Source organism: Chanodichthys erythropterus, chromosome 24, assembly GCF_024489055.1.
Source record: "Chanodichthys erythropterus isolate Z2021 chromosome 24, ASM2448905v1, whole genome shotgun sequence".
In the NCBI taxonomy this organism is placed as follows: domain Eukaryota; kingdom Metazoa; phylum Chordata; class Actinopteri; order Cypriniformes; family Xenocyprididae; genus Chanodichthys; species Chanodichthys erythropterus.
This window is the reverse complement of record NC_090244.1, coordinates 23,624,192-23,651,112: the sequence shown is the minus strand read 5'-3', so window position 1 is coordinate 23,651,112 and position 26,921 is coordinate 23,624,192. Positions and strand designations below refer to the sequence as shown.

General features: G+C 36.2%; 2 protein-coding genes across 4 annotated transcripts in view; one reads left to right on the top strand and one right to left on the bottom strand.

The window, feature by feature from the left end:
- Nucleotides 1-2,864: 2,864 nt before the first annotated feature.
- The window catches only part of lsp1a (lymphocyte specific protein 1 a), a 47,221-nt gene continuing 23,164 nt past the window's right edge, over nucleotides 2,865-26,921 (top strand). For all 3 annotated transcript variants that reach the window (XM_067380262.1, XM_067380261.1, XM_067380260.1), the window contains exons 1-4: nucleotides 2,865-3,031; nucleotides 17,020-17,166; nucleotides 25,415-25,772; nucleotides 25,851-25,990. In XM_067380262.1, coding sequence (XP_067236363.1) covers nucleotides 2,973-3,031; nucleotides 17,020-17,166; nucleotides 25,415-25,772; nucleotides 25,851-25,990 — 704 coding nt within the window. In that variant the 5' untranslated portion in view covers nucleotides 2,865-2,972. The remainder of the gene's footprint in view (nucleotides 3,032-17,019; nucleotides 17,167-25,414; nucleotides 25,773-25,850; nucleotides 25,991-26,921) is intronic.
- Nucleotides 9,084-11,478, bottom strand: LOC137015560 (zinc finger BED domain-containing protein 4-like). Its single transcript, XM_067380610.1, has 2 exons — nucleotides 9,764-11,478; nucleotides 9,084-9,237 (listed from the first exon to the last, which is right to left on the bottom strand). The coding sequence occupies exons 1-2, from the start codon at nucleotides 11,476-11,478 to the stop codon at nucleotides 9,084-9,086; spliced, it is 1,869 nt and encodes a 622-aa protein (XP_067236711.1).

Sequence of the window (26,921 nt, the reverse complement as noted above, 5' to 3'; positions counted from 1 at the left end):
ACTTGTTAAACAAGGCTCAGTAAAGTGTTGAGAACTGCAAATGCTGAGTGGCTGTATTGTCTGGAGAGAGACCTAAACAGTCTACAGGCCTGAATGGTGCGTAGTTTACCATAGTAACCGGGTTAACAAGGCTGTTGCTTCAGTAGATTAAGACAGCCGTGTGTTTATGTGTGTGAATGTGTCTATGTGTGGTGAACCAGGGAGTAAATGAGAAGAGAGAGGGTGTAAACATGTTGATGTGGATATCTGCATTAAGCAAATGAGAAATAAGCTGATTAAAAGTGAATTGTGTAATTTTTTTCCTGCTTAAAATGACTTAATAATAACATGAAATTATTAATATGCAGAGAAAACTATAAGTAAGCCATTCATATTTCTTGAAAAGTGTAAACACTGTGTGTCTGTGGTGGTTACAAAACATTGCTTTGTTTGCTTGAGTGACCCTACATAACACTGGCTGAACCAATGGCATTAGTTTGGGGCAGGGAAACCTGCTTGTCTGACCAATGGTAAAATTACACATTTCACATTTAAAGAATATATCAAGCAGTGTTTTGTTTATGTCTGATAGGGTGAATGAATGTTTTAGGGAAATTTTATATTTATGAGCTCTGACTGGTCACCATTTCTCAAGTTTTCACTTTCTAGATCATCAATAAATCTAAAAAAAAAAGTTTTTTCACATGCCATGTAGTAATAAAAAAGTGTATTTTGAAACTTTTCATTCGTAATTGTGTTTCATAAAACGTGGGCATTTTGATCCTCTCGGCTTTTAGAAAATAATAAATGTCTTTTTATTTTAATAATGAATATTTCCACCACAAGCTCAAATTATTATTATTATTTGTAACACAGTTTGTATATACAGGAAGAAGGAGGCGGGAACCGGCGAACATTCAACATAACTTTAATATAAAATAAACAAAGAACAAAACGAAAGTAAAGCCAGCAGACCCTCGTGAACGTCTGCCGGCCACACAAACATAATAAAACATCAAATAATATCCAGGCCTGGTCCTCTCTCGTCCTTCACGGTCGTCGCTCGTCCTTTTATGCTCCCGGAGTTCCTCTGTGAGAGACTCAAGGCCCTCACGTTCCCTCACGGCTCTCGCCCGCCCTGGTCACCACATTATTATTTTGTGTGGGTGTTTGTGTGTGTGTGTGTTTAATAGTATTCTGTGGTGGAAATGACAGTGATGGAAATAAAATTGCCGACTTTTTGTATTGCTAAAAGTTATCACATCTAGCATTTCATATACTAAATAAACGTTTATCCTAAATAATTTGACAAACTTGCAGATTGGTTGGTAACACACACAAATAATGATATTTCCCTTTGTTTTGTTTGAAAGTTTTGGTCTGGGACAAGGGTCCTCTACTGTAAGTCACTTTTGAAATGCAATGTAAATGCATAATAAAAAGCTTCTAAGACAGTTTTAAAGGTGCAGTATGTACATTTTAGCGGCATCTAGGTTGCGAATTGCTCAGTCCACCGCTCACCCCTCCCTTTCGAAGCACATAGAGAAGTTACGGTGGCCGGCACAGGACAAAGATGTTGTTGTCTGAGACAGCAGAGAGTGGCCAGTCAAGCAATGAGGTTTCTTCTTACTTCTAACAAAGAACGGTCTCTGCTTCTAATAAACTAGACGATGACAACAACTACTTCTTCTTCTTTGTGCATATTCAACGTAGTGACGATGCAAGCTGCCTCTAAAAACACCAGTGAAGAAGAGGAAGAACGAGATATATAGTGATGAAATGTGCTCTGTAGGGCAGTTTGTCCATTTAGGGCTACTGTAGAAACATCTCGGTGCAAAATGGCGACTTAACATGTAAGGGGTGTATGTAGATAGAAATGGCTCATTCTAAGGTAATAAAAACATTAATACACCACTGAAAACATAGTTATGTATATTATACTGCATTTCTGTCAATAGATCCTCCTAAAATTTACACACTGCACCTTTAATGTTGACCTTCATTTAATAAGAAGATAAAAGGTGAAATCTGTTTTAGTAAAATGGAAAAGTGCTCAGTTTGGAGTCGGTAAGATGTTTTATATTTGAAAGAATTCTCATCAAGGCTGCATTTATTTGATGAAAATGCAGAGAAAAACTGTAATATTGTCAAATAGTATTACATTATAAAACAACGTTTTTTGATTTTAATATACTTTAAAATGTAATTTAGTCCTGTGATGCAAAAGCTGAATCTTCTGCAGTTGCCCTGCACTTATTTTTGTGGAAATCCAAATTTTTTTCAGGATTCTTTGATCAGAACAGTGAAGAACAAAACAGAAAGTTCAAAAGAACAGTGTTTATTTAATATAATCTTTTGTAACATTATAAATGTCTTTGTTGACACATTTGATCAATTGAATGTATCCTTGTTGAATAAAAGTATTCATTTCTTGAAGAAAAGAAAAAATCATACTGACCCCAAATATTTGAACAGTAGTATAATTATGTCATCATCAAGAATGATTGATACTGCAAGTATATGAGAAAAACAATAGGAAGAACCAAAATGCTTCCTGAAGTTTGTTTGTAAGCATGTCTGAGAGCTTTGTTAGCAATGTAAACAGTGTAAAAGAAAGGCTGAGTTCTGGGTTTGGGATGGGGGTCATGTGGGGGGCTGGTTTCATAGCATGGGGTGGGGGGTATCAACTTACATTTTCCCCTGGGACACCCACATGACCCTGGAAAAGAGGGAAAAGATGTTAGGTTATGGTCTGAGCTCTCTCAATGAGAACCACATGCAGGAAAGTGAAAAAAAGAAAAAAAAAAAGGGAGGAGAGGAGGAGGGGACAGTGTGTGACTAAAGCCAGTCTCTGAGACGAGACAGAGTGCCGCGTGGATCTCTCCTCAAAAGCTGAGCGTCCAAGGAAAGTGTGTGAGGGAGTCTTTGTGAATCAGATTCCACGGAATTCAAAACATCCCAGAATTAAAAAAAAAAACTCAGAAGAAAGAACAATGTCAAGTGCAATCATGAGACGAAACTCCAGCAAGCAAGGCTTGCAGAATCTCCTGAGGTGAGGGATTTGTATCACTTTTGCATCAAATGTAAGGTTTATTGCTGGGATCTCAGGTGTGATGATGGGAATGTATTTTGTTTTCTTTGTTATTTTGCAATTGCTAATGTCAGTTTCATGGGTATTGATACAATATGTGTTATTCTTGTTTGAAATGAAGGTAATGTTAATATTTAATGCTGTATATAACAGTACAGCTTATTTAAATGCCATGTGTTTTTTAAGAACCTGTCATCCTTTGTTATGAGAAGACATTAACTTTTTACATTTGGGGAATGGAAATGTCTGTATTTGGTTATTTGACATATAACATTAAGATTTTAGGTAAAAAATGTATATATACATATAACGGAAACTGTATTACTTAGGTCCTTTATCTTTTAGTTTTTTTTTTTTTATCAAAATAAGCATCAAATAATTATTTTAATCACTGAATTGTCTTTAATAGTTCAATAGTTACATTTTAAAACTATGAATAATCCCTCAATTCACAAATCTCTCTCATTAGCTCAACTCTTAAATTTCGCAATTTTGCTAAAACGACCCGTTTTTGTAAATACCAACATTGTGATTATGATCGCTTGACAAACATGTTTTCACCAAAACAAAACCTGAACACGTACTAGGATTGTTTTACAGTACATATAGTATTTAAAATTCAATAATTAACTCTCAGCACATTTTCCTACAATTTGTCGCACATTCGTGCCTTGCTGTCTTTACAGAGAAATGCATAATGTGTGACTTTTATAAGCTGGAATTTTGTCAGGGTTCCAAATGAGAGTTTATTGTTTCTTCCAGAGGTGCTGTGGGATTGTGGATAGAAGATGGGAGAAGGGAGGGTTGAGGGCACCTAATTAAAGATTTGACCTGTTGACATTCATTGGCATTGATATAACCAGTTATCTGTAAAGGTGTTGCAAACCAACTATAATTTTGGGTTTGTTTACTGTAAACAATGAAGCTGCCATTTCACAGTGTACTACTTTAAACATCAAAAACTACCCAACTGTGTTTTCCCACAAAAATAAATGTGTCTATTCAGAATTCTTCCAAAAATTTGTCAGAAAAAGTTCAAATGAAACTTAAGTCATTGTTTACCCCTCATATCTTTCAAAACCCGTATGACTGTCTTTCTTCCGTGGAACATGAAAGGAGTGGTTTAAAGGATAAATGATGACAGTTTTCATTATAAACCAGCATCTAAACAACCACATACAATATATATGTATATATAAAGACAAAAACAGCATAACCTCTCAGGATGTGTATGCAGTATTCATTTCTGTACGGACAGGATTTGAGGTGGATCAGGTGTGCTTTGTCAAAAACAAACAGGTTGCATTAATGGCAGACAGGATTTATTTCCCCAAGGCTTTTCAGAGCTGCCAAAAAACAGCTTTTTCTCACACTCAGCAAGTTGCTTTCTTTATTAATGGCCTGGATTCATCAGAACCGCACCGGATATGTCAATTACAACACTGTGTATACAATATTTTGTCACTGTGTTTTGAAATCCATTATAACCTTCACAGATTGTACAGTACACACAGTACGTCACACTCACACTTAAAATCATAACCGTTTCAGATTTGGAAGGATGTAAATTTTAGGTTTTGTGGTGTTGATTCTGTAAAAATTTCACACCTATGTTTTTATCTTACACAAAACATCTTTCCCATTGTGGTCAAAGTCGTGATCCCCTGGTCTGTGGACTTTACGTGAGCCGCTCTTCTATTTACGATTCTCTGATAAGAGCTGCAGGAATGCAGAAGGCTTAGCCGTTTGACTGAATGGGGGAATAAACTTTACCATCCCTGTGGCAGTATGCTTTTCCGAAGGTTTCGAAGGTTTTAGGCAGCAGAGTAGAATAAACACTGAGGGCACTGTGTTATGTTTAGTTAAGCATTAGAGACGTATATAGGGGGAGTGGGGTAAGATGAGCCATTAAAGCTAGGCTCTAGGCAATGAGAAATGAGATGTAAAATTCAGGTTATTTCTGTATATTTCAGAAATTAGAAGAAAGTGTCTATTTATATAAACTATTTGCTAATACAAAATCCCATTCCAAAGCCTGTTATGCACATTTTCATATACCAGCTACACTCTTAAAACTAAAGGTTCTTTTTTGGCATCTATTGTTCCATGAAGAACCTTTAACATCCATTGAATATTTCCATTAAACCAAAAGGTTCTTTATACTCAAAAATGCATCTTTAGTTTTTTAAAAATGTCCTTCACACTAAGAAGGAAAAAAAAGGTTTCTTTGGGGAACTAAAAACGTTTCATCTATGGCATTGCTGTGAAAACTATATACACTTGTTTCCACTACTGAATAAAAAATAAGAAAGGTAATTGCAACTTTTTATCTCACAATTTAGATTTTTTTCTCGCAATTGCAAGTCAACATCTCGCAATTCTGAATAGTTTTCCTCAGAAGTGTGTGATATAAAGTTGCAAATGTGTGTTATAAAGTCCAATTCTGAGGAAAAAATTCTGACTTCTCAGAATTGTGTGATATAAACTCAAACTTGTTAGTTATAAAGTCAGAATTGTGAGATATAAACTCAAAATTGTGAGTTATAAAGTCAGAATTGTGATATAAACTCAAAATTGTGAGTTATAAAGTCAGACTTGTGAGATATAAACTCAAAATTGTGAGTTATAAAGTCAGAATTGTGATATAAACTCAAAATTGTGAGTTATAAAGTCAGACTTGTGAAATATAAACTCAAAATTGTGAGTTATAAAGTCAGAATTGTGTGATATAAACTCGCAATTGAGTTATAAAGTCAGAATTGTGTGATATAAACTCATAATTGTGAGTTATAAAGTCAGAATTGTGTGATATAAACTCATAATTGTGAGTTATAGAGTCAGAATTGTGTGATATAAACTCGCAATTGAGTAATAAAGTCAGAATTGTGAGATATAAACTCAAAATTGTGAGTTATAAAGTCAGAATTGTGATATAAACTCAAAATTGTGAGTTATAAAGTCAGAATTGTGATATAAACTCAAAATTGTGAGTTATAAAGTCAGACTTGTGAAATATAAACTCAAAATTGTGAGTTATAAAGTCAGAATTGTGTGATATAAACTCGCAATTGAGTTATAAAGTCAGAATTGTGTGATATAAACTCATAATTGTGAGTTATAAAGTCAGAATTGTGTGATATAAACTCATAATTGTGAGTTATAAAGTCAGAATTGTGTGATATAAACTCATAATTGTGAGTTATAAAGTCAGAATTGTGTGATATAAACTCATAATTGTGAGTTATAGAGTCAGAATTGTGTGATATAAACTCGCAATTGAGTAATAAAGTCAGAATTGTGTGACATAAACTTATAATTGTGAGTTATAGAGTCAGAATTGTGTGATATAAACTCGCAATTGAGTAATAAAGTCAGAATTGTGTGATATAAACTCAAACTTGTGAGTTATAAAGTCAGAATTGTGTGATATAAAGTTGCAATTGTGAGTTATAAAGTCAAATTCTGAAGGAAAAAATTACTTTTCTCAGATTTGCGAGTTTATATCACAATTCTGACTTTTTTCTCAGAAATTAGTTTATATCTCGCAATTCTGACTTCACAACACGCAATTGTGAGTTATAAAGTCAGAATTGTGTGATATAAACTTGCAATTTTGAGACAAGTCTTTTTTTCCCTCAAAATTGAACTTTATAACTCGCAATTGTGAGTTTATATCTCACAGTTCTGAGAAAAGAAGTGAGATATGCGAGACATAAACTTGCAATTACAAGAAAAAAAGTCAGAATTGCACGTTAAAAAGCTGCAATTATCTTTTTTATTTAGTAGCAGAAACAACCTTCCCTAGAAAACCCCGTGTTATTTTTAAGTGTGAGTAATTTAGGAATCTATTCTCTCCTTTTGAAGTGTGCTAAGAAATAAATCATTTTTAGAGCTGTCCGATTAAATGACATAATTACAGATGTTACAGTCCTCATGATTCATAACGGCGCACTTTCCACAGCTTAGTGCTTTGAAATTTCTTCAGCCATTTAGGGAACACTGAGAAACGTTTGCGGGGTTTACAGTGATTTGACCACACACTGACAGCAGGAAGATACTAACATGCCTGGGAAAATAACTCTCCTTTGCTCTTTAAATCTGTCGTTAGGATGACATCATCTGACTCGCAGAGTCAATAAACCTCACAGCTGCCCTTCAATGCAGACATAAAATGAGAGAGATGGGAAATAACAGCATCCATCATTCAGATCTCAAACGGCAGGATTTGCTTTCCTGTAAACAAACACAAAACAAGTATATGCTTCCCTGTACATGAGAACAAAAGGGAACATTTAAAGAGAATCAGAAAAGAGTAAAGTTGAGAACACAGTGGTACAGCAGGAACTTTTTTTACCCTTCACATTTTAGTCTGAGATAGAAAAACACATTAAAATGGATGTTAGTGTGTTTGTGATTGCTGGCTCCAGTTCTATAAACTCCTGATCACACTGAAAGCGATTTCTAATGCCACTGTTTTGCTGACGTCTTTCCTCAGTTGAAACACTGATTAGCCGATTACACCAGTAATACATTTCAGGTGATATATTTCAGTAAGTTGTCCTGAATCTTTAACATACCTTTTTATTAATTCAATGTTTATTTGTGTTATAAGTAGTAGTAAAGAGGAAGATATGATCGGTTCATGTGAGCTTGAGGTGTGCAGCGATATCACTCCACATTAAATAGTGCCAAAACAACATTTGTTGTTTGAATTTCATAATAAACGATTGTATAGAACAGTGAAGACCCTGTAAATCCCAGTAACATTTACCTGATTGCTATATTTTCTTGTCTTTTATTGAACAATGAACAACTTCCAATTGTTTTGTCGTTACTAGTCACTGTCAGTGTAAACTAGGGGTTGCACCGACTAATCAACTAATCGATTTTAAAGGAACACTCCCCTTTTTTTTGAAAATAGGTTCATTTTCCAACTCCCCTAGAGTTAAACAGTTGAGTCTTACCGTTTTTGAATCCATTTAGCCGATCTCTGGGTCTGGCGGTACCACTTTTATCATAGCTTAGCATAGTTAATTGAATCTGATTAGACCGTTAGCATCTCGCTCAAAAATGACCAAAGAGTTTCAATATTTTTCCTATTTAAAACTTGACTTCTCTGTAGTTACATCATGTACTAAGACCGATGGAAAATGAAAAGTTGTGATTTTCTAGGCTGATATGGCTAGGAACTATACTCTCACTCCGGCGTAATAATCAAGACATAATAATCAGCTGTTCCATTGGTGCAACAGGCGCAATGATATTACGCAGTGTCTCTCTGAAATATCTCCATTGTTGCAAGGTACACTCCCTGTGCAAGCAGGGGGTCACAGCCGCGGCATAATATCATTGCGCCTGCTGCACGCATGGTACGGCAACAAAGTTCCTTGATTATTACGCCAGAATGAGAGTATAGTTCCTAGCCATATCGCCCTAGAAAATCACAACTTTTCATTTTCTGTCGGTCTTAGTACACAATGTAACTATAGAAGAGTCAAGTTTTAAATTAGGGATGCACCGAAATGAAATTCTTGGCCGAAGCCGAAGCCGAATAATAATGAAATGCTTGGCCGAAGGCCGAAGGCCGAATACCGAACGCGGTGTTTCGCATTTTTTCCATTTATTTTGCCAATTTTTTCACCATTATAATAATTAAATAGTAAAAATTTGCTTTTTACTATTTTGTGTTGCTTTTCAGATAAATAAATCAAATAACAAAAATACAATTTCAAAATATTTATTTAACACTGAACATTTTTGAACATTCCAGCAAATAGTATACAAACAAAGCACAATATAACTTAAAATAAATAAATTAGTAAAAAAAAAAAAAAAAAAAATTCAGCCATCTTTGAAGCCCCCCTTCTTGAATAGCCTATGTTAGGCCTATAACTGACTGCTGAAAGAATGTAATTCTGTATGTCTACAACAACAAATGTGCATTGAATAGTGCAAAAAATGTGGATGAACCCACAACAAATGAATAACTGTCCTAGACATAAGCCTACTTAGCCTACTTCTTCAGGAAAAGTGGCAGGTTCTTCTTTATGAAAAGTAGCTTCTCTGCTTTCTCACATGAAAGTCGGTTCCTCTTCTCATCGATGACATGAGATGCAGCACTAAACAGTCTCTCACTGTCGGTGCTTGTGCATGGAGCAGACAAGTACCTGCAGAATAGTTGAAAATTTTATTGCAGTTTTCTGACAGTTGCTCATTTCAAAACGAACAATGTCTTCAAGATAATGAAACGGTTGAAACCTAGTGTAGGCCTACTATTTTACTACACTGAAAATAAATTTTCACAAAATACAATATAAAATATAGGTAGTAACACTTTACAATGTTTGTTAACATTATTGCATTAACTAACAATGAGCAATACATTTGTTATGGTATTTATTAATCTTCGTTAATGTAAGATAATAAAAAAATATTTAGTTCATGTTAGTATAAGTGCATTAACAATTTTAACAAATAGGCCTACCACTTTTGATACTTTTAATTCAAAAATTACAAATGTAATACTTAATTTTAATACTGTATTAGTAAATGTTAACATTAAGATTAATAAATGCTTTTAATAAGGGTTTTTCATTGTTAGTTAATGTTAAAAATAGAAACTACTTATAAAGTGTTACCATAATCCAAAATATAAATAAAATCTTAAATTAATTTCCCATACAAGTAGCCTACCTGCGTGCCATCTGCGCCAGGTCGGGAAAGCGGCCTTGATTGGTCCTCCAAAATTCGAGAGGGTTATTGCTCCTGGGGATGGGGACTTCTGAGAGATACCCATCTAACTGTTGAGCGGTCGAGCTTGTCCTCTGTCTTGCAAATGGGTTATTCTCTTGGAGGATCTCATCGAACATGTCAGACAGCGAGACTGTGCGCGGCTCATCTGTAGTACGAGCCCGTTTACTCTCTGCGCTGTTTTCATCTCCTGCGCTGTGCATCACCTGACCGTCTCCATCACCTAGCGGCTTTCCCAAATCCAACTCGGCCTGGATCATTTCTCGTGTGCGAATCTTTTTCCCCACATCCAAGTAATGATCTTTATATCTTGGATCAAGCACAGTCGCGATGCAGTACAGGGGTTCTGAGTCCGCCTGACTAAATCGTGTGCTGACAGCTTCTAAGAGCGCACTTTTAGTCGTTTTCACTCCGTGGTCTGTTTCAGCCTCTTTGTTTAAAAGACGCTTTAGTGCTGCAAGTAAGGGTATGACGTCTGCCACAGATGCATCAGATGAGCTTATCTCTTTTGTTATCTGCTCAAAGGGGGCGAGAAGAGAGAGAACGTTCTCGATTAACACCCACTGGTATGCGGTGAATGTCGCGGGCAGGTCATGATCTGCTATGTATGTAGCCAAGACTCGCTTTTGCGCAAAAAGGCTTTCCAGCATATAATATGTACTGTTCCACCTTGTGCTCACATCTTGTTGGAAACGTTTTTGTGGCATTCCGAACTGTTCTTGGATAGATTGTAGGCGCGCATAGGCAAGCGGTGAATGTTTAAAATGGCCAACAATTTTCCTGCCTATCGCTATCACATCTGCTATACTGCGCTGACTCAACAATCCCTCGTTGACCGCCAGTTGAATTGTGTGTGCCATACACCGTATTCCTTTCAGATTGCTATCTTCCATGGCTTTAGCCATATTTCTTGCGTTGTCACTGACTACCGCATGCACTTTAGATCGGTCGATACGCCAAGTGTCAAACATGTTGGCGAACGCCTCAGATATGGCTACAGCTGTATGGGACCCTCTAAACTCTTGTGAGTGAAGCACAATCTTTTGTAGCTTGAAATCTTTGTCGATCCACTGCGCAGTTAAACTCAGCATACTAGTGGGGCTCACATCCGAGCTCCAAATATCAGTCGTGAAGCTGAGGGCTGCAATATCTGTAGCCAAAAGCTCATGGACGTTAGTTGAAACGACGTTATACATCTCAGGTAAGCACACGTCTGAGAAATGCCGTCTACTAGGGATGGTGTAACGGGGCTCAATATGGTCTATAAGCCTGCGAAATCCAACATCCTCTACAACAGAGAATGGTTGATCATCCAATGCGATGAATTCCATTATCCTTTTAGTAATACCTTTAGCTTTGGCACTGTCATTGGCAAACTTTTTTGACTTTTCTAAGAAGTCAGCCACAGATGGAGTGGGTGTCCTAGGACTGGGAGCTACTTTTCTTTTCGCTGCTGCTGTTGCCGTTGCCGCCGCCGTGTCTTTCTCGTACTCTGCATGATGTTCAGGGTGTCTTGATTTTAAATGATAAATTAAACTTGAAGTGCTGTACGTTTTTGCAGATGCACCCCCTCTGGATAATTCAGCAGAACAATGTCTGCAAACGGCCGTTTTTGCCTCTTTCTCTGACACTTTAAAGTGCTTCCACACTGCTGACATGTTTGCTGCATAAAGCGCGCGCCTCTCACTCGTTATTTGATTGCGTCATTAACGTCATTGTTCGGCAAAATTTATTCGGCCTTTTTACTTATTCGGCCGAATACCGAAAGTGCTTTTTTTGGCTATTTTCGGCCGAATAATTTCGGTTGCCGAACATTCGGTGCATCCCTATTTTAAATAGGAAAAATATTTAAACTCTTTGGTCATTTTTGAGTGAGATGCTAACGGTCTAATCAGATTCAATGAACTATGCTAAGCTATGCTAAAAGTGGTACCACCAGACCCAGAGATTGGCTGAATGGATTCAAAAACGGTAAAACTCAACTGTTTAACTCTAGGGGAGTTGGAAAATGAGCCTATTTTCAAAAAAAGGGGAGTGTTCCTTTAATGCTCTGCCATGATGCTTTAAGCATGACGTCGACTAGTTGCTGGTCATGGCCTATAGAGGGCGCAACAGGATGAGAAATCTTTGAAGTCCACATTTACGCTCCATATCCAACAGTTAATGACAAAAAAAAAATGCATACTCGCATCCGGTTCCATCGCCCTGAAGTCAATGGGTTTTTTGAATGGGTTTTTGCTAAATCGCCTGAAATAAGGTCTGTGGTTAACAAAGGTTCTAAATATCTTCACGTTTTGATCTATGACATAAAACACACCAGTTATAACCCGCTTGTGATTTTATAAACCTTTATTGTGTCTTAAAAACGGCAGTTGCTAACAAGTTGCTAAAAGGGACTACTTCCTTTGGCGGGGACTTTAGACGTCATTGTGACAAACACGACATTTGGATAGCATTTCTCATGAAAAAGTGGATAAGTATTCATTCACAGCGCAGATCATAAACAGCAAGCATATTTTTAAATAAAGTTGTTTTTTAAAAAAAGTTTGAGGAAGCTTGGTGGTGGTGACGTTGATCCGCAACCATGGTGTGCTGTAGTCCGTTTAGCTTTTTATATCTGACGATTTTATTTAGGCTTCGAAATGTATAAATGTTGAGTTAACTTGTAAAGATTATCTTGATAGACAAAACATGTAAGTGTCATAACCCTTTATAAGCTTATTTTTTGCGATTTTCCAAAAGTCTATGGGAAAAATGAATAGGCTTTCGATCGATGCAACCCGTGCGCCGCTAACTTCCGGGTTGGCCAACAAAAACACGTCTTCCCTGAGGTACTCTACAATGAAAAACAATGAAAAAGGAGTGCATTGGAATGGAAAAATGCGTCCCCTTATTTGTTCATTAATGACGTCATCATCGACTAGTCACCGTCAACTGACTTTAATCACTTAAATGTCGACTTTAATAAATCTGAAGTCGTTCAACCCCTAAACAGGGCTTATTTAAACCATAAAGGAAATCTCTGGCTGCATTGAAATGTGTATACTTCTCTACTGTATAGTAGGTGGAAACCAGAGTATGTGAAAAAAGTAGTATGTCTGAATTAATTTATAAGGCAAAAAGTACCCAGATGACTCAGATTGCACTTCTGGCAAGATTCTGAAGTGCACACCCAGGCTATGGGAGAGCATACTCCCACTCACACCGCCAGAAATCACCAAATGCAACTGAAAATGAATGACTTACAGTTGCTTAGTTGCTGGTGTAAACAGGGCTTTAAAGGGGGTAGCTTATCCAAAAATCATGTTGTTTCAAACCTTTATGCTTTTCTTTCTTCTGTGGAACATAGAATGTATTTTGAAAAATGACTTAAAACGTGAAAAATAGGTTGCCTTGGACCCTTTTGAGTCAAGTCAAGTCTAATTTATTTATATAGCGCTTTTACAATTGGTAATTGTTTCAAAGCAGCTTTACATATTAGAAGCACAGAAAAAAGGGAAGTGGTTAAAAATAAGCTGTACAAACAAGCGTGGTAATATGTAACATATACAAGATGGTGCTACATTAAGCCAATGTCGGCTGACTCCCAGGGGTGGAAAAAACCCCCTAGGAGGAAAAACCCAGCGTGCTAGCACTGGGAAAAAAGTCCTAAGAGGGAAAAAACCCCTTGGAAGATATATATAATATATGTAAATGGATATGGAGATCAAAATCTGAATTATAGATTTTTTTATTTATAGAGATTAAAAATAGATTATATATAAATATATGTAAGCGGATACAGGGATTAAAAATCTGAATTATAGATGCAGCCAGAACTGGGTCTGTAGGCCCATTGTCTCCTGGGCTACATTGTAGTCAGGTCCAGACACAGGTTCTCCATCTGATCTGGATACGGCCTGGATCCAGCACCCGGCAAACCTCAGGATAAGCAGAGAGACAGATATTAGCGGAGATGCCATTCTTATTCTGATGTACAGGTATATCTAGTGTTATAGGAAATGTTCTCGGTTCCGGCCGACCTAAATATTGCAGGGTAACAATCCTTTAACGGATTTGAAAAATATTAATGTATTGATAATGTGTTATGTGTATGCAAGAGCAAAGAGATGTGTTTTTAGTCTAGATTTAAATTTGACTTTCATTATATGAACAAAAACTGTTTAAAATACTTTCTTTTGTGTTCCACAGAACAATGAATGTCATACATTCCTTCGTTCAATAATGAAACCCTGTATGGAGAGCATGTATCAGACAATTGCCATTCACTGGTTTCATTAAGGTTAAGAGCAGAAAAGGGAAACTCAGGTCAGAGGTCAACTTCCATGTGACCCATTTGTGGCTGACCCATGTAGCTCATCCTGTGCTCTGCAAGACCAGACTTGGCTGTGGCAAATTAGGGCAGGCAACAATGGCGAAAAACATTTCCCAATCCGTCAAGCCTTCCAAATCCTTTCTGCCCCAGGGCACCAGGCTGTGGAAGTTTAGTCAACACATTGTCAGGGGAGGTGATACATGTTGAATATAAGCCAGGCTCTTGTTTTCTTTTCCCTTTTTTTCTCTCTCACTTTATTGTTTCCATTTAATTCAGAAATGGGTCTGAGAAACATTTTGTCAGTCTGTGTTTGACAATACGCTCACCATGACTGAAAATCTGTTTTCACTTCCATAACTCTTGGAAGACGGTATTTCCAGATTTAAAGAAAAAAAAGAAAAGCAGACTACATAATCAGACTGATAGTGGTAAATAAATCTGATGTTGAATGACATCATTGGCAAGATTGACATCATTCAAGTAGCTCCTGCCAAAAAATGAAGTAATCCTGTCTCAATGATTAACAGCCTATAATAATCATAGGCACGGGAACTGTGTGTGACAGATCAGATCCTGCCATAAGCCCTTTGTGAAACTGTACTGGTTGGTTTTAAGATGTGGTTTGGTCTTTAAACTGTAGTTGGGTTATGCACAGAAACTGGTTTGTACCAGTATTGCCGCAGGACGAGTGCCACAGGTAACTGCAGCCATTCTGATATATTCAGTACACCTTGATTGCAAGTATAATTGCAAGCGCTTTTCCACAACAGTTCAATAAATAAGAAACTATTATCTGTAACTTGTATTTGAAACTAAATTCAGCCAGTTAGATTGTATATTTTGCTTTGCTATTGAAAATAGTTCCAAAAGGACAAATTCCTAAATTAAAGTAAGATATTTGCTGTAGCAAAGGTGATCTACAGGTCAGCAGAACCTTCTGAGAACTTTCCAGCTGTAAAGGTTCCTCAATGAACTTCCTCAGTGACAACAAAAACGACTCTTTAAAGGATTAGTTCACTTTCACATTAAAATTTCCTGATAATTTATTCACCCCCATGTGATAAAAGATGTTCTTGTCTTTATGTCTTTCTTTCTTCAGTCGAAAAAGATTTTTTGGAGGTTTTTGATGAAAACATTCCAGGATTTTTCTCCATATAGTGGACTTCAATGGAGGCCCATATATATATAAGTTTTAACAATAATGCTCATCTTGAACTAGCTCTCTTCTTCTTCTTCTTCTTCTCTATTCACGAGTTCACAATACATATGATTAGATAGAGAGAGTAATGCGTATTTGGCGTGCTGTCCAGGGGGAGGGCTCCGAGCTCGGAATTTTGGCCCGAACCCAGAGTACTCCCCCCGGATGTGGTTATGAGAGATGGAAATTAGAAGTGAGAAGATGGGGTGGTGGAGGGATGCTGATAAACTGTCAATCGAACGGAGGTAAGTCTGCCGTATATATACCTCCATTGGTTGATTAGCTGAATGCTTCCACCTGTGATAATTAGTCTAATAATCTGCACCTGCTCCTCCCGAATTTTGTTAATAAAACATAATTTAGAATTCCAGCAGTGTAGACACTGCCAAGTGTATTACTGCCCTCCACAGGTTAAAGTTTGAACTAACTGTTATATACTTGCGCAAGCATATTGTATATAACAATTTAGTTCAAACTTTGACCTGTGGAGGGCAATAATACACTTAGCAGTGTCTACACTGCTGGAATTCAAAAGAAGAGAGCTAGTTCAAGAAGAGCATTTATGGTTAAAACGTATACAATTTTTAATTTTTTTTTAGAAAATAAGTGATGGTTTCTCCAGATAAGATCCTTATTTCTTTTAGAACATTTTGAAGCTGCAATGAAACTTTGTAATTAAGTAATTTTGACCTTCAACCTGGAATGTTTTCATCAAAAACTTTAATTTCTTTTCGAAATAAGAAGTTGTGGAACCTAAAAACTTTCACCAATGGCATCAGGCTGAAAAACTTGGCTCTAATTGGAAGCTCTTTTGAACGTTGACAAGACAATACTAATCAGTCAATATGCTTTTACGGCTATTTGTAAAGCCATTAGCCACCTGTGACCTCAGATGTAATCTGGCCTGAAATTCTTCTGAGGGTCATTGGTGACCTGTGTTCACCCTAAATTGATCCACAATCCAGACTGAGTGCCTAAAGGGATAGTTCACCCAAAAATCATTTACTAACCCTCATGTTCTTCGAGACCTTTGTGACATTCTTGCTTCTACAGAACACAGAAAAAAGATATTTTGAAGAACACAACATTGGAGCCCAAAGACTTCCATTGTATGAACAAAAACGCTTAAAAATGTCTGTTGTGTTCCACAGAAGAAAAAGTCATACAGGTTTGGAATGTGAGTGAAGGATTATAGAATTTTAATTTTCAGGAAACATAGACCCCCTTATGATCTGGGAAGAGTTGCTACTATTAACATTTGTAAGAAATTTAGCAAGACATTGCATTAGTAAATAAAGCTTCAAGTGTAAAATGAAATCAGTTAGTTTGGCTTACTTTCACAGTGTTGAAGACATGAAGAGGATGTTTGTGTATTTTTATAGGCTAGATATACACAGAGATGCCTCAGTATCTTGAATGTGAGTTTGCATGGGCCTCCCATCTCTGTCACTCAAGCATTGGCGGTGTCGAATGCCAGAGCAGATGTTCCACCGGCTCCAAGCATCTCAAGCAATGGACTAAACAAACTATTGTTGGAGATTTCTTGAAGAGGTCCATGCATCATTGTCAACAGTACTCTTCTGGGCTAGGGGGTCATTCATCATTCGACCACGATTCTCAGCTGGCTCAAGAAAGAAAAATGTATCCAGTATAACAAGGGGCTCATTCTCACTTCTTTTCCTGCAGAGTGACGGCCCAGCGAAGTATCGAAGATGCTGAGGAGATCGAGAGAGAAAGGCGACGTCGGGCCCGGGAGGCCTTCCGCAATCAACACAGCCTGTCTAGATCTGCTGGATCCCCTCAGGACAGTGTGAACCCACCTGAGGCTGGCCTGTAAGTGTGAACGTCATCCTATACTCCACACTTCACCTGGTATTTGTTAAGCTTCTTTTGTTTCCTGGCAGATTTCCATAGGAAATATGGAAATGTGGACTTGCAACATGTCGGGTTCTCATTGTAGCTTATTCTGGCCAAGAGCAGTCCACTTAAGGAGACAAAAGGAGACATCTGACCAACATATAAACAACTAACCAACTTCAGTTTCTGTTTTGTTTTTTGGGTCAATGATAAAGAGTGTCCATGATAAAGAGAAGGAAAAATCTAGTTTACAACAGAAGGATCACGTTCTTCGAAATGTAGTCTTTGGTTTTATATGGTTTTGAAAAAAGTGTAACCATCAAGTAAAAAGTATATGCAAGAGGTCTTCAGCCCTGCTCCTGGAGAACCACTCTCATACAGAGTTTAGCTCCAACCCTAATTAAACACACCTGAAGCTGCTAATAAAGCTCTTCGGGAGTGCTTGAAAATCACAAGTATCTTCGATGCTTTGCTGGGCCGTAATTTGGAAATTTATTTGTTATGTTACTTTAGGTCTTACTTCTAAAACATGATTTTTTTTTTGTCTTACCCTGATTCGCTATGGTAAGCCTATTATAAGGGTATTCATACGTCACCTGCCCGTGCGTGTCTCGTCATATCCGTAAATAGAGAAAAGTTGCCCCAGCTACTTTGACGCATGCATGGTGTGGGAGTGGCATAGGTTTGTTGTCACAACAAATGAAAAAGGTTGACATGGAGCACACTAAATCTCAAACTTCCATGGAATCACACTTTTTAAAAAATGTTGAACAGGGGAGAGTCTGTTGGCAAAAAGAGAACATGACAGAGCTCGTAATAAAACAAGAATCAACATTGGCTTGGCTTTTCAGAGATGGTGAGAACCAAGGGATTTGAAATGTTAAAGTGTCGCAGAGATGCCGTTTTTATTACTAAACGAGAGTAAGCTATATTACCATGTGTAGCTCTTTGCTGGAATTTATTTTCAAGGAAGTACCATGTCTTTTAATAGCTACAGTAACATCTTCAGATAGTCAGCTTGAGATCCTTTAATAAATTTACATATCTGAAAAAAAATGGCATGTCATTGATTTTAAGGTTAGACCTTAAGGTCTTCTTTTCTCTCAACCAAACACACGTGCATATGTACAGTGGGCGGCACAGCTGTTCTCTCATCATTACCTAATCTCTGAAGAATTTTCAGCAGCGCATGCCTTTGGAACAGGATTTATGTCATATCCCACACCATAGCGTTTTGCTTTTAATCAGAGGAACATTATGGACCTCACACACATACCACATATTTTATATGTGTGAAGTTAAACACAGCTGTCTGAGTCAACCTGTTCAAAGTTAAAAAGGTCGTCTAGGGCCACTTTGTAATTTTCCTTGATCAGAGAAGATTTAGAAGCTCACTCTTGGCTTAGATGAATCATTTTTAAGACTTTTTTAAGATCGGTTTAACAGGGAAAGAGGTTTTTAGTAATGCATGTGCAAGGGTTTTTGAATTAGACTCATACAATGAGCATTTGGTGTAGTAAATAAGCATTCAGATTTTGCACTGGGCTATTTTGCATTGAATTGTATTGACTGATTGTTGATGTTCAGATGTTATGCTTTTCTGAAAATCTGCTTAATAATCTTGTGGAATGTGCTTTGCATTCCTTTCCGGCAGCTCCTGGGCAAATGAATAGACTTCATGATGAACAGAAAATAGTAAGAGGTGCAGATGGTGTCTGATAAAATAGCCTCTATATACCTATTTTTAAATTTTCAAGGGCGGGTGTGTGTGTTTAAAGTTTTTGTGATTTCCTTACACAAATAGACCCTGTTAACAATAGTTTTCGCTATTAGTGTATATGAGTCAGTGATGTGATGCTCATTCAATCTAATTTAAGCAAAAATACATTAAAAATCCAATACATATACAATGACAACAAATATATATATTGCAATATTTGAAAATATTTGAAAAAGTCTGCCAAATTCATGTGGTATGAGCAACTAACCAACTTTTCAACCAACATGCAGATAAAACAAAACAAAACACCAAATGGAACAGGATAATTCTGAATTAATAATCCATTATATTTGTGTTTTACCTTAAACTATACATTTAAAAAACTTTTTAAAATAATATTGGAACTTTTCTTGAAAATGGTATAAAGGTTTTCAAAATCATATGAAACCAACATGAACACAAAGAGCGTATTTCTGAAGGTGCGGTCACATCAGGCAAAACAAAACAAAAAAAAGCTCCAATGTATATTGTCAATAATGTTGCAATGTTTAAAGCGCAGATCACACAGAAGTCACCTTCAAACCAAGCAGGTTTCATGTTGATCAACATGATGAATTTGCATAACCAATTTGAGCCAGTTGCAAAATCTGTGAGGAAATTCCCTAATCAGAAATTTCCCACAAATTTCACCCATTAAATTCGGAGATCAATGGCAAATGTGACTGCACATTTAGAACTTGGGACACGTGTTTTAAATCAGACTAAAAATCTAAACTAGATTTTTAAAAGATTTTCCATTTTCTTTATTGTGAACACTCTACTCATTGTCATACTCATACTACACTGTAAAAAAAAAATCCCAGTAAAATTTACAGTAAAAAAACGGCAGCTGTGGTTGCCAGAACTTTACCGCAAAAAAATTCAGTAGCGACGTAAAGAAAAATATGTTAAATTTATGGTAAAATAACGTATTTCATTAACCGATATAATGTTAATTTACCAACCTAATGAAGTACTAATATCTGTTTTGTACCTTTATAATACACTGACAGTCACCAAACACAGTGGCGATAAGAGTCACATGATGAATCAAAGTTCATCACAAGCAGATTTTCCACAAGCTGAGAAGGACAATACTAACATATAGAAGGTGAACAGTGTCATTCACACACACACACTAAACACCATCATGGTAACATGCATGAAATTTAAAAAATGCAATACACATTAATTTAACAACATTAGATGTAACATAAAACCCTAATGTACATAACTGATTAGAAAAAAAAAATGAGAAAAACTAAGAAGAAACAAATGTGAAGTGTCACGCAGGGAATTGTGGGAATGTCAATTTACGTTTTTTCACTGTAAATTTTTACAATGAATTATTTTTCACTTTCAAAAACTGTGAATTTAACGGTATTTTACCGTAAAATTACATTAAGTGTACCGTTAGATCTATTACAGTTATTCACCGTGTATAGTACGGAAAGTTTCTGTAAACCAATTGACAGTTTTTCACTGCAGCATTTTTACAGTCTTTTACTGTTAAAATCATGGTCATTTTTTACAGTGTACATTATTTTTGTACAGTCTTATATTGTGTTGTGACACCTCGACACGTGATAAAAGGCATGCTTAACATGTTAATCAGAGTTTTTGTCCTAACCAGCCACAACAGCGATACGCAACAATTCTATTTCTGCATACAGAGTATGACAATTATAATCTCAGTTACTGTTTATGTGTTTTGTTTAATGTTAGAAGCATCTACTTTGAGTCTGTATATCATTTTGCATGACCTTTAAAGCCATACTGAAAGAGACAATGGATAATTCACCTCAGATCATGAAAATAAATTAAAGGAAACAAGAACATTCAAACTGTCAACTCAGTGTAAACAATATTATTTTAATTTACTTAAAGTTGCAGTCCGTAACTTTTTTTGGTAAAAAAAAAAATCCAAAATCAATTATTTTGTGAGTAAGTACATAACCAGCAAGTTTTCAAAACTATCTTCTAACCTTAGCCCGATTCACAACGGTAAGCTTGTAATGATGAGCTTTAATTTGAGTGGTACTGGTAGGTTTCCGCAGGAAATCCGAGTTTGCCTTTGCGTCATTACGGTAAAGACGACCATCATCATTGAAAACTAGTGAATCACCAGTAGTAAAAAAGACTAGGTCCATGAAAACAAGAATAAAAATAAATATTGGCAGGGCTTTTGAAAGGTGGCCAAAACAAATGTTTTGAATGGGTTTAATGGTTTATTGGGTAGAAAATGCTAATTAGATATTGCTAATACACACTAAATACACATAGTCACGCAATGTTGATGTTGTTAACATTAACAATGAGGATTCAAACACTGGAACTTAAATACACAGGTTAACAAGGTGAACGCAGCTGAACAGGATAATACAATCAAATAATGTATAGGAAATATATGAAATATAACCGTGACAAGTAGAGTCCACACCACAACTATAACGATAACGGCAAAGAGAAACTATATCGTTGGAATCACTTTCAGAACAATTTTTTTTTTTCCAGCTGATGAACGACAAAAACATTGACAGCCTATCAGAATTCATCCTACTTTAAAGAGCTCGAGCATTTAAAGTGACAGAAGACAAAACTGCAGTACATGGGTAGAATAAACAGAAAAATACTGTTCGCTGGTGTGGACGCTTATATAGTTATCATTATAGTTGTGAACAGGCCTTAAAGGGTTAGTTCACCCAAAAATGAAAATTCAGTCATTAATTACTCGCCCTCATGTCGTTCCACACCCGTAAGACCTTCATTCATCTTCAAAACACAAATTAAGATATTTAAAAAAAAAAAAAATTCGATGGCTCAGTGAGGCCTCCATTGCCACCAAGATAATTAACACTTTCAGATGCCGAGAAAGCTACTAAAGACATATTTAAAACAGTTCATGTGACTACAGTGGTTTAACCTTAATGTTATGAAGCGACAAGAATATATTTGTGTGCCAAAAAAAACAAAATAATGATTTTATGCAACAATACATAGTGATGGGCGATTTCAAAACACTGCTTCATGAAGCTTTGAAGCTTTACAAATCTTTTTTTTTTTTTTTTGAATCAGTGGTTTGGAGCATGTATCAAACTGCCAAAGTCATGCCCCCCAGTGGTGAACCATTGAAATTTTGAAACACTTATGACATAACAAGCCTCATTTACTGAAATCATGTGACTTTTTGGCAGTTTGATATGCGCTCCGAAACACTAATTCGAAATAATAGATTTGTAAAGCTTCGAAGCTTCATGAAGCAGTGTTTTGAAATCGCCCATCACTAGATATTGTTGAATAAAGTCGTTTTTTATTTTTTTGGCGCACAAAAAATATTCTCGGCGCTTTATAAAATTAAGGTTGAACCGCTGTAGTCACATGAACTGTTTTAAATACGTCTTTAGTAGCTTTCTGGGCATCTGAAAGTGTTAATTATCTTGCTGGCAATACAGGCCTCACTGAGCCATCGGATTTTATCAAAAATATCTTAATTTGTGTTCCGAAGATGAACAAAGGTCTTATGGGTGTGGAACAACATGAAGGTGAGTAATTAATGACATAAATTTCATTTTTGGGTGAACTAACCATCTAACAAACAGTGTAGTATGCAGTAATAAAATAATCCATAATCTCAGTAGGACGCATTTTTGCATTCCATCTAAACTACTTTTTTAATACTAGCATATGGCTTACTGTCTATTTTTTTTTTTGTTCAATATAATGTGAAACAGACAATTATGCATTTCATAAAAATCCTCTGGTTGCCCATGGCAAATGAAAGAAAACAACAACAAACAACCACCTGTCAGATCATCACACGCACCTTAAACATCTGTTTTCCGAGGAGCGCGTTTGAAGTCGGCCTCTCGTGTTAATAGGCGGGCACAGTGACTTCAGCACATAGTTTCTTTCATCAAAGTAACACCATCACAGGTGTGTGGGCTCATGCAGTGCTTTCACTGACTGGAGCCATTCATGCCTGACTGACTGTTAACTTGCCCAGATTCCCTATGAATGTGATTATATAGGTCTACCTCTCATTGCTGTAAAAAGTTCCAGTGTCTCACTCCAAAGTAATGGGGTCTAAATCATCTTAAAGAAAAGGGCAGGTTTTTGTTCATTTTGGGAGAGCATGATCAAGTACATATATATATATATATATAAAATATACACACACACACAGTCAAACAAAAAATTATTCAGACATTTTTGATATATTTTTACTAGTGGGTGCAGAACACTATAGCTGTTAATTTATGTAAGTGTGGATAGCAAAATAAAGTAAACTGTGAAATATTATACCCAAAAATTCTTCATACAGTGGACTACCAGTAAAACTGATTAAAATTTGGAACCAAAAATTATTCAGACAATTTGACCTGAACATGTTTTGCTTAAGTGTTATCTGACACAATTAAGATTATTTTTTTCTGACACAGTTTAACTCTGAGATCTTGTCATATTTTATTACCATTTTTATTAAACTATAGTGAATAAACTGTAATAATGAATTAAATGTTCAAGGTGTCTGAATTAATTTTGGTTTGACTAATATATATATATATATATATATATATATATATATATATATATATTAAATAGTTAGTTCACTCAAAAATGAAAATAATATCATATTTACACAATATCATTATTTACTCACCCTCATGCCGTTCTACACCCATAAGACCTTTGTTCATCTTCGGAACACAAATGAAGATATTTTAGTTGAAATCCGATGGCTCAGCGAGGCCTGCATAGCCAGCAATGACATTTCCTCTCTCAAGATCCATAAAGGTACTAAAAACATATTTAAATCAGTTCATGTGAGTACAGTGGCTCAATATTAATATTATAAAGCGACGAGAATACTTTTGGTGCTCCAAAAAAAAAAAAAGCGACTAATATAGCGATGGCCTATTTCTCGTCGGTTTTACAATATTAATATTAAACCACTGTACTCACATGAACTGATTTAAATATGTTTTTAGAACCTTTATGGATCTTGAGAGAGGAAACGTCATTGCTGTCTATGCAGACCTCACTGAGCCATCGGATTTCAACAAAAATATCTTAATTTGTGTTCTGAAGATGAACAAAGGTCTTACGGGTGTAGAATGGCATGAGGGTGAGTAATTAATGACATTATTTTCATTTTTGGGTGAACTAACCCTTTAATGTAAAAATGATTGTAATTTTAATGGCAAAAGACTGTAAATGGTAACATGCTAGCAATGTGCTAAATCATGCTAGAAACATGCTAGCAATGTGCTAAATCATGCTAGAAACATGCTAGCAATGTGCTAAATCATGCTAGAAACAAGCTAGCAATGTGCTAAATCATGCTAGAAACATGCTAGCAATGTGCTAAATCATGCTAGAAACAAGCTAGCAATGTGCTAAATCATGCTAGAAACATGCTAGCAATGTGCTAAATCCATGCTAGCAACTGTCACGTGCTGGCTAGATGTGATGTGTCATAGAAGAACGATGAAAACATTTAATAAACACTAGGAATGATGAGAAAATCCAGTACGAAACTTCAACACAAGACAAAGAACAGAAGATAACCGAGGGCATAAATCCACAGGATGATGGGTAACAGGTGTCTAACACTAATCAATGAAACAATGAATAACTATGGCAACCAAGGAAACAGGAACTAAACACAGGCAATACAATACAAAAGAATATCAAAATGAGAGTTCTTGAACAAAGACACGGGGGAAACATGACAGCAACATGCTAAAACATGTCAGCAATGTGCTAATTCATGCTAGTAACATATTTGCAATGTGCAAAATCATGTTAAACATATTAGCATTGTGCAAGAACATATTATTGATATGTTTGTGTAAAATCTTCAAACTTTTCAAAGTTATTTCAAACTTTAAAAAGTAAATTGATATTCTCAGAACTCTCTGTGCGACACCAAAGTCCCTTTAAGGTCGGGAACACATTTAACGGCTGTAAGGCCGATCATGAATGTAATTTGATACTTGTGACTGATCATGCCCAAATGTGCTGAGTCAGAGCTAGTTGCGTTAAGTCAGTGTTTAAAATCGTGCAGTGCGCTGTGTCTAAAGATTCTAGTCTTACAATTTAAGAAACAGTAATTGCTAGTCCTCACAAAGATTTTTCAAAACACGTTTAATATCCTGCATGTTTTTCCAGTTTGTTTTTTTTTTTTTTTGCACAAATGGAACTACAGATAAGTTCAGTCTTCGAATGTTTCAGCTAGTTGTTAAGTGCGCCCCTGGCTTTAGGCAAGTCATTTCACTCACAAATAGTGTTTAAAAAAAGCTTTTCAGGCTTTACCAGCCAATGTACATGTAATAAAAATAAATACAAATTTTTTTAGACTCAAACCTTCATTTCCCACATGAGCACCACAGCTCATTTCACATGTTTTTCATCTTCATCAAAGAATATTTTATATTAATAAGTGTGTTGTTGTTGTTTTTTCAGCTACGAAAGTGAACTTAAACCCAGCAGTCCTATTGCTATGGATGAGGATGAAGGTTTCAGCGATTGGTCCCAGAAACTGGAACGGAGAACACGACTCAGAATGGAAGAGAACGGCAGTGGAGAAGAGTCGCAGGAGGTGGAGAAAAATGTGAATGCAAGATCTAGACAAAGAGAGAAAACCAGCTTCACCACCTCCATACAGTCTCAGCAAATTCAGGACCGGGAGGAAGGGGAGAAAAGACCAGAGAGACTAATGGAGATCAGTGAAAGGGTGAGCAGTCAAAGACCAGAGGAATGGCAAGATGACACAAGAGACAGCAAAAAACAACAGGAAATAAAACCACCAATGGAGAACAAGGTGCCAGGAGAATTGTTGCAATATTAGTACATCTTACCATGTATGTTACAATGTCTAAATCATAACCATCACTCACAGATAAAAGAGGAGAGGAAGGAGATGAAGGTGTCATACACATCTAAAGTCTTCCTACAGCAAGACAAAATTCCTAATGGCAATGGAGAGACAGCTTCAGAGGAAATGACATCACATCTTGTCAAAACCAAAAGATCACCTAGGTATCTTGATTCTACATGCTTTTTATCCGTAGCTTTTTGGGTAAATCTTATGAAAATAATGCTGCTTTCACGTCATGTCGTACTTACCATAATTGCCAACCCGGCTGTTCACATCCTCGCACTCAGAAGTATGTGTTTCTATGACAATACTATTAACGGCAATATGAATCTGCAGCGGTCAGGTGGTACCGGGATCATGTGGTACAAGTTGGCGTGTTCACAAAATTCCAAGTTTACAATTTGTAATTACGAGTTCTACAAAGATGTGAACACAATATCGTAACATGCCGTGAACGTAGGCTACATTAGGTCTCATATCACCCAAAATCAAAAGAATTAAGCCTGGTTTAGAACTATTACTATTTTCCCATTGTGACATTAATTTTATAACAAATAAACACGCTTTTTTTTTGGAATTCCTATTATCATTTATCACTGTGTTGCTGTATTCTCATTACAATGATACAGTAATTTTTTAAGGATTAGTTCACTTTCAAGCTTTACTCACCCTCAAGCCATCAGGTGTATATGACTTTCTTCTTTCTGATGAACGCAATCTGAGATATATTAATAAATATCCTGATGCATCCAAGCTTTATAATGGCAGTGAAGAAGGATCACGAGTATGAAGCTGAAGAAAGTGCCTCCAAACACATCCATCTATCATAGACGTGTACTCCACATGGCTCCGGGGGTTAATAAAGGCCTTCTGAAGCGAAGCGATGGGTTATTGTAAGAAAGATATCCATATTTAACAAATTATGAAGTAAAATATCTAGCTTCCGTCAACTTACGAAGAAAGTGTAAAACTCTTGCATTTCAATAGCTTATGCTATGTCCTACATGTAAATTGTGATACATTTTATTCAGGATTATTTTATCAACAGAAAGTTCTATTTATTTTAAATAGAAATCTTCAAAAGAAATCTTA

What these genes read in the sequence shown, in the direction of transcription:
- LOC137015560 (XM_067380610.1), bottom strand. Translation starts at nt 11,478, where the DNA reads ATGTCAGCAGTGTGGAAGCACTTTAAAGTGTCAGAGAAAGAGGCAAAA. An exon ending in CTGGCGCAGATGGCACGCAG is followed by an intron (nt 9,238 to 9,763) that starts GTAGGCTACTTG and finishes ACTATTCTGCAG; the next exon opens with GTACTTGTCTGCTCCATGCA.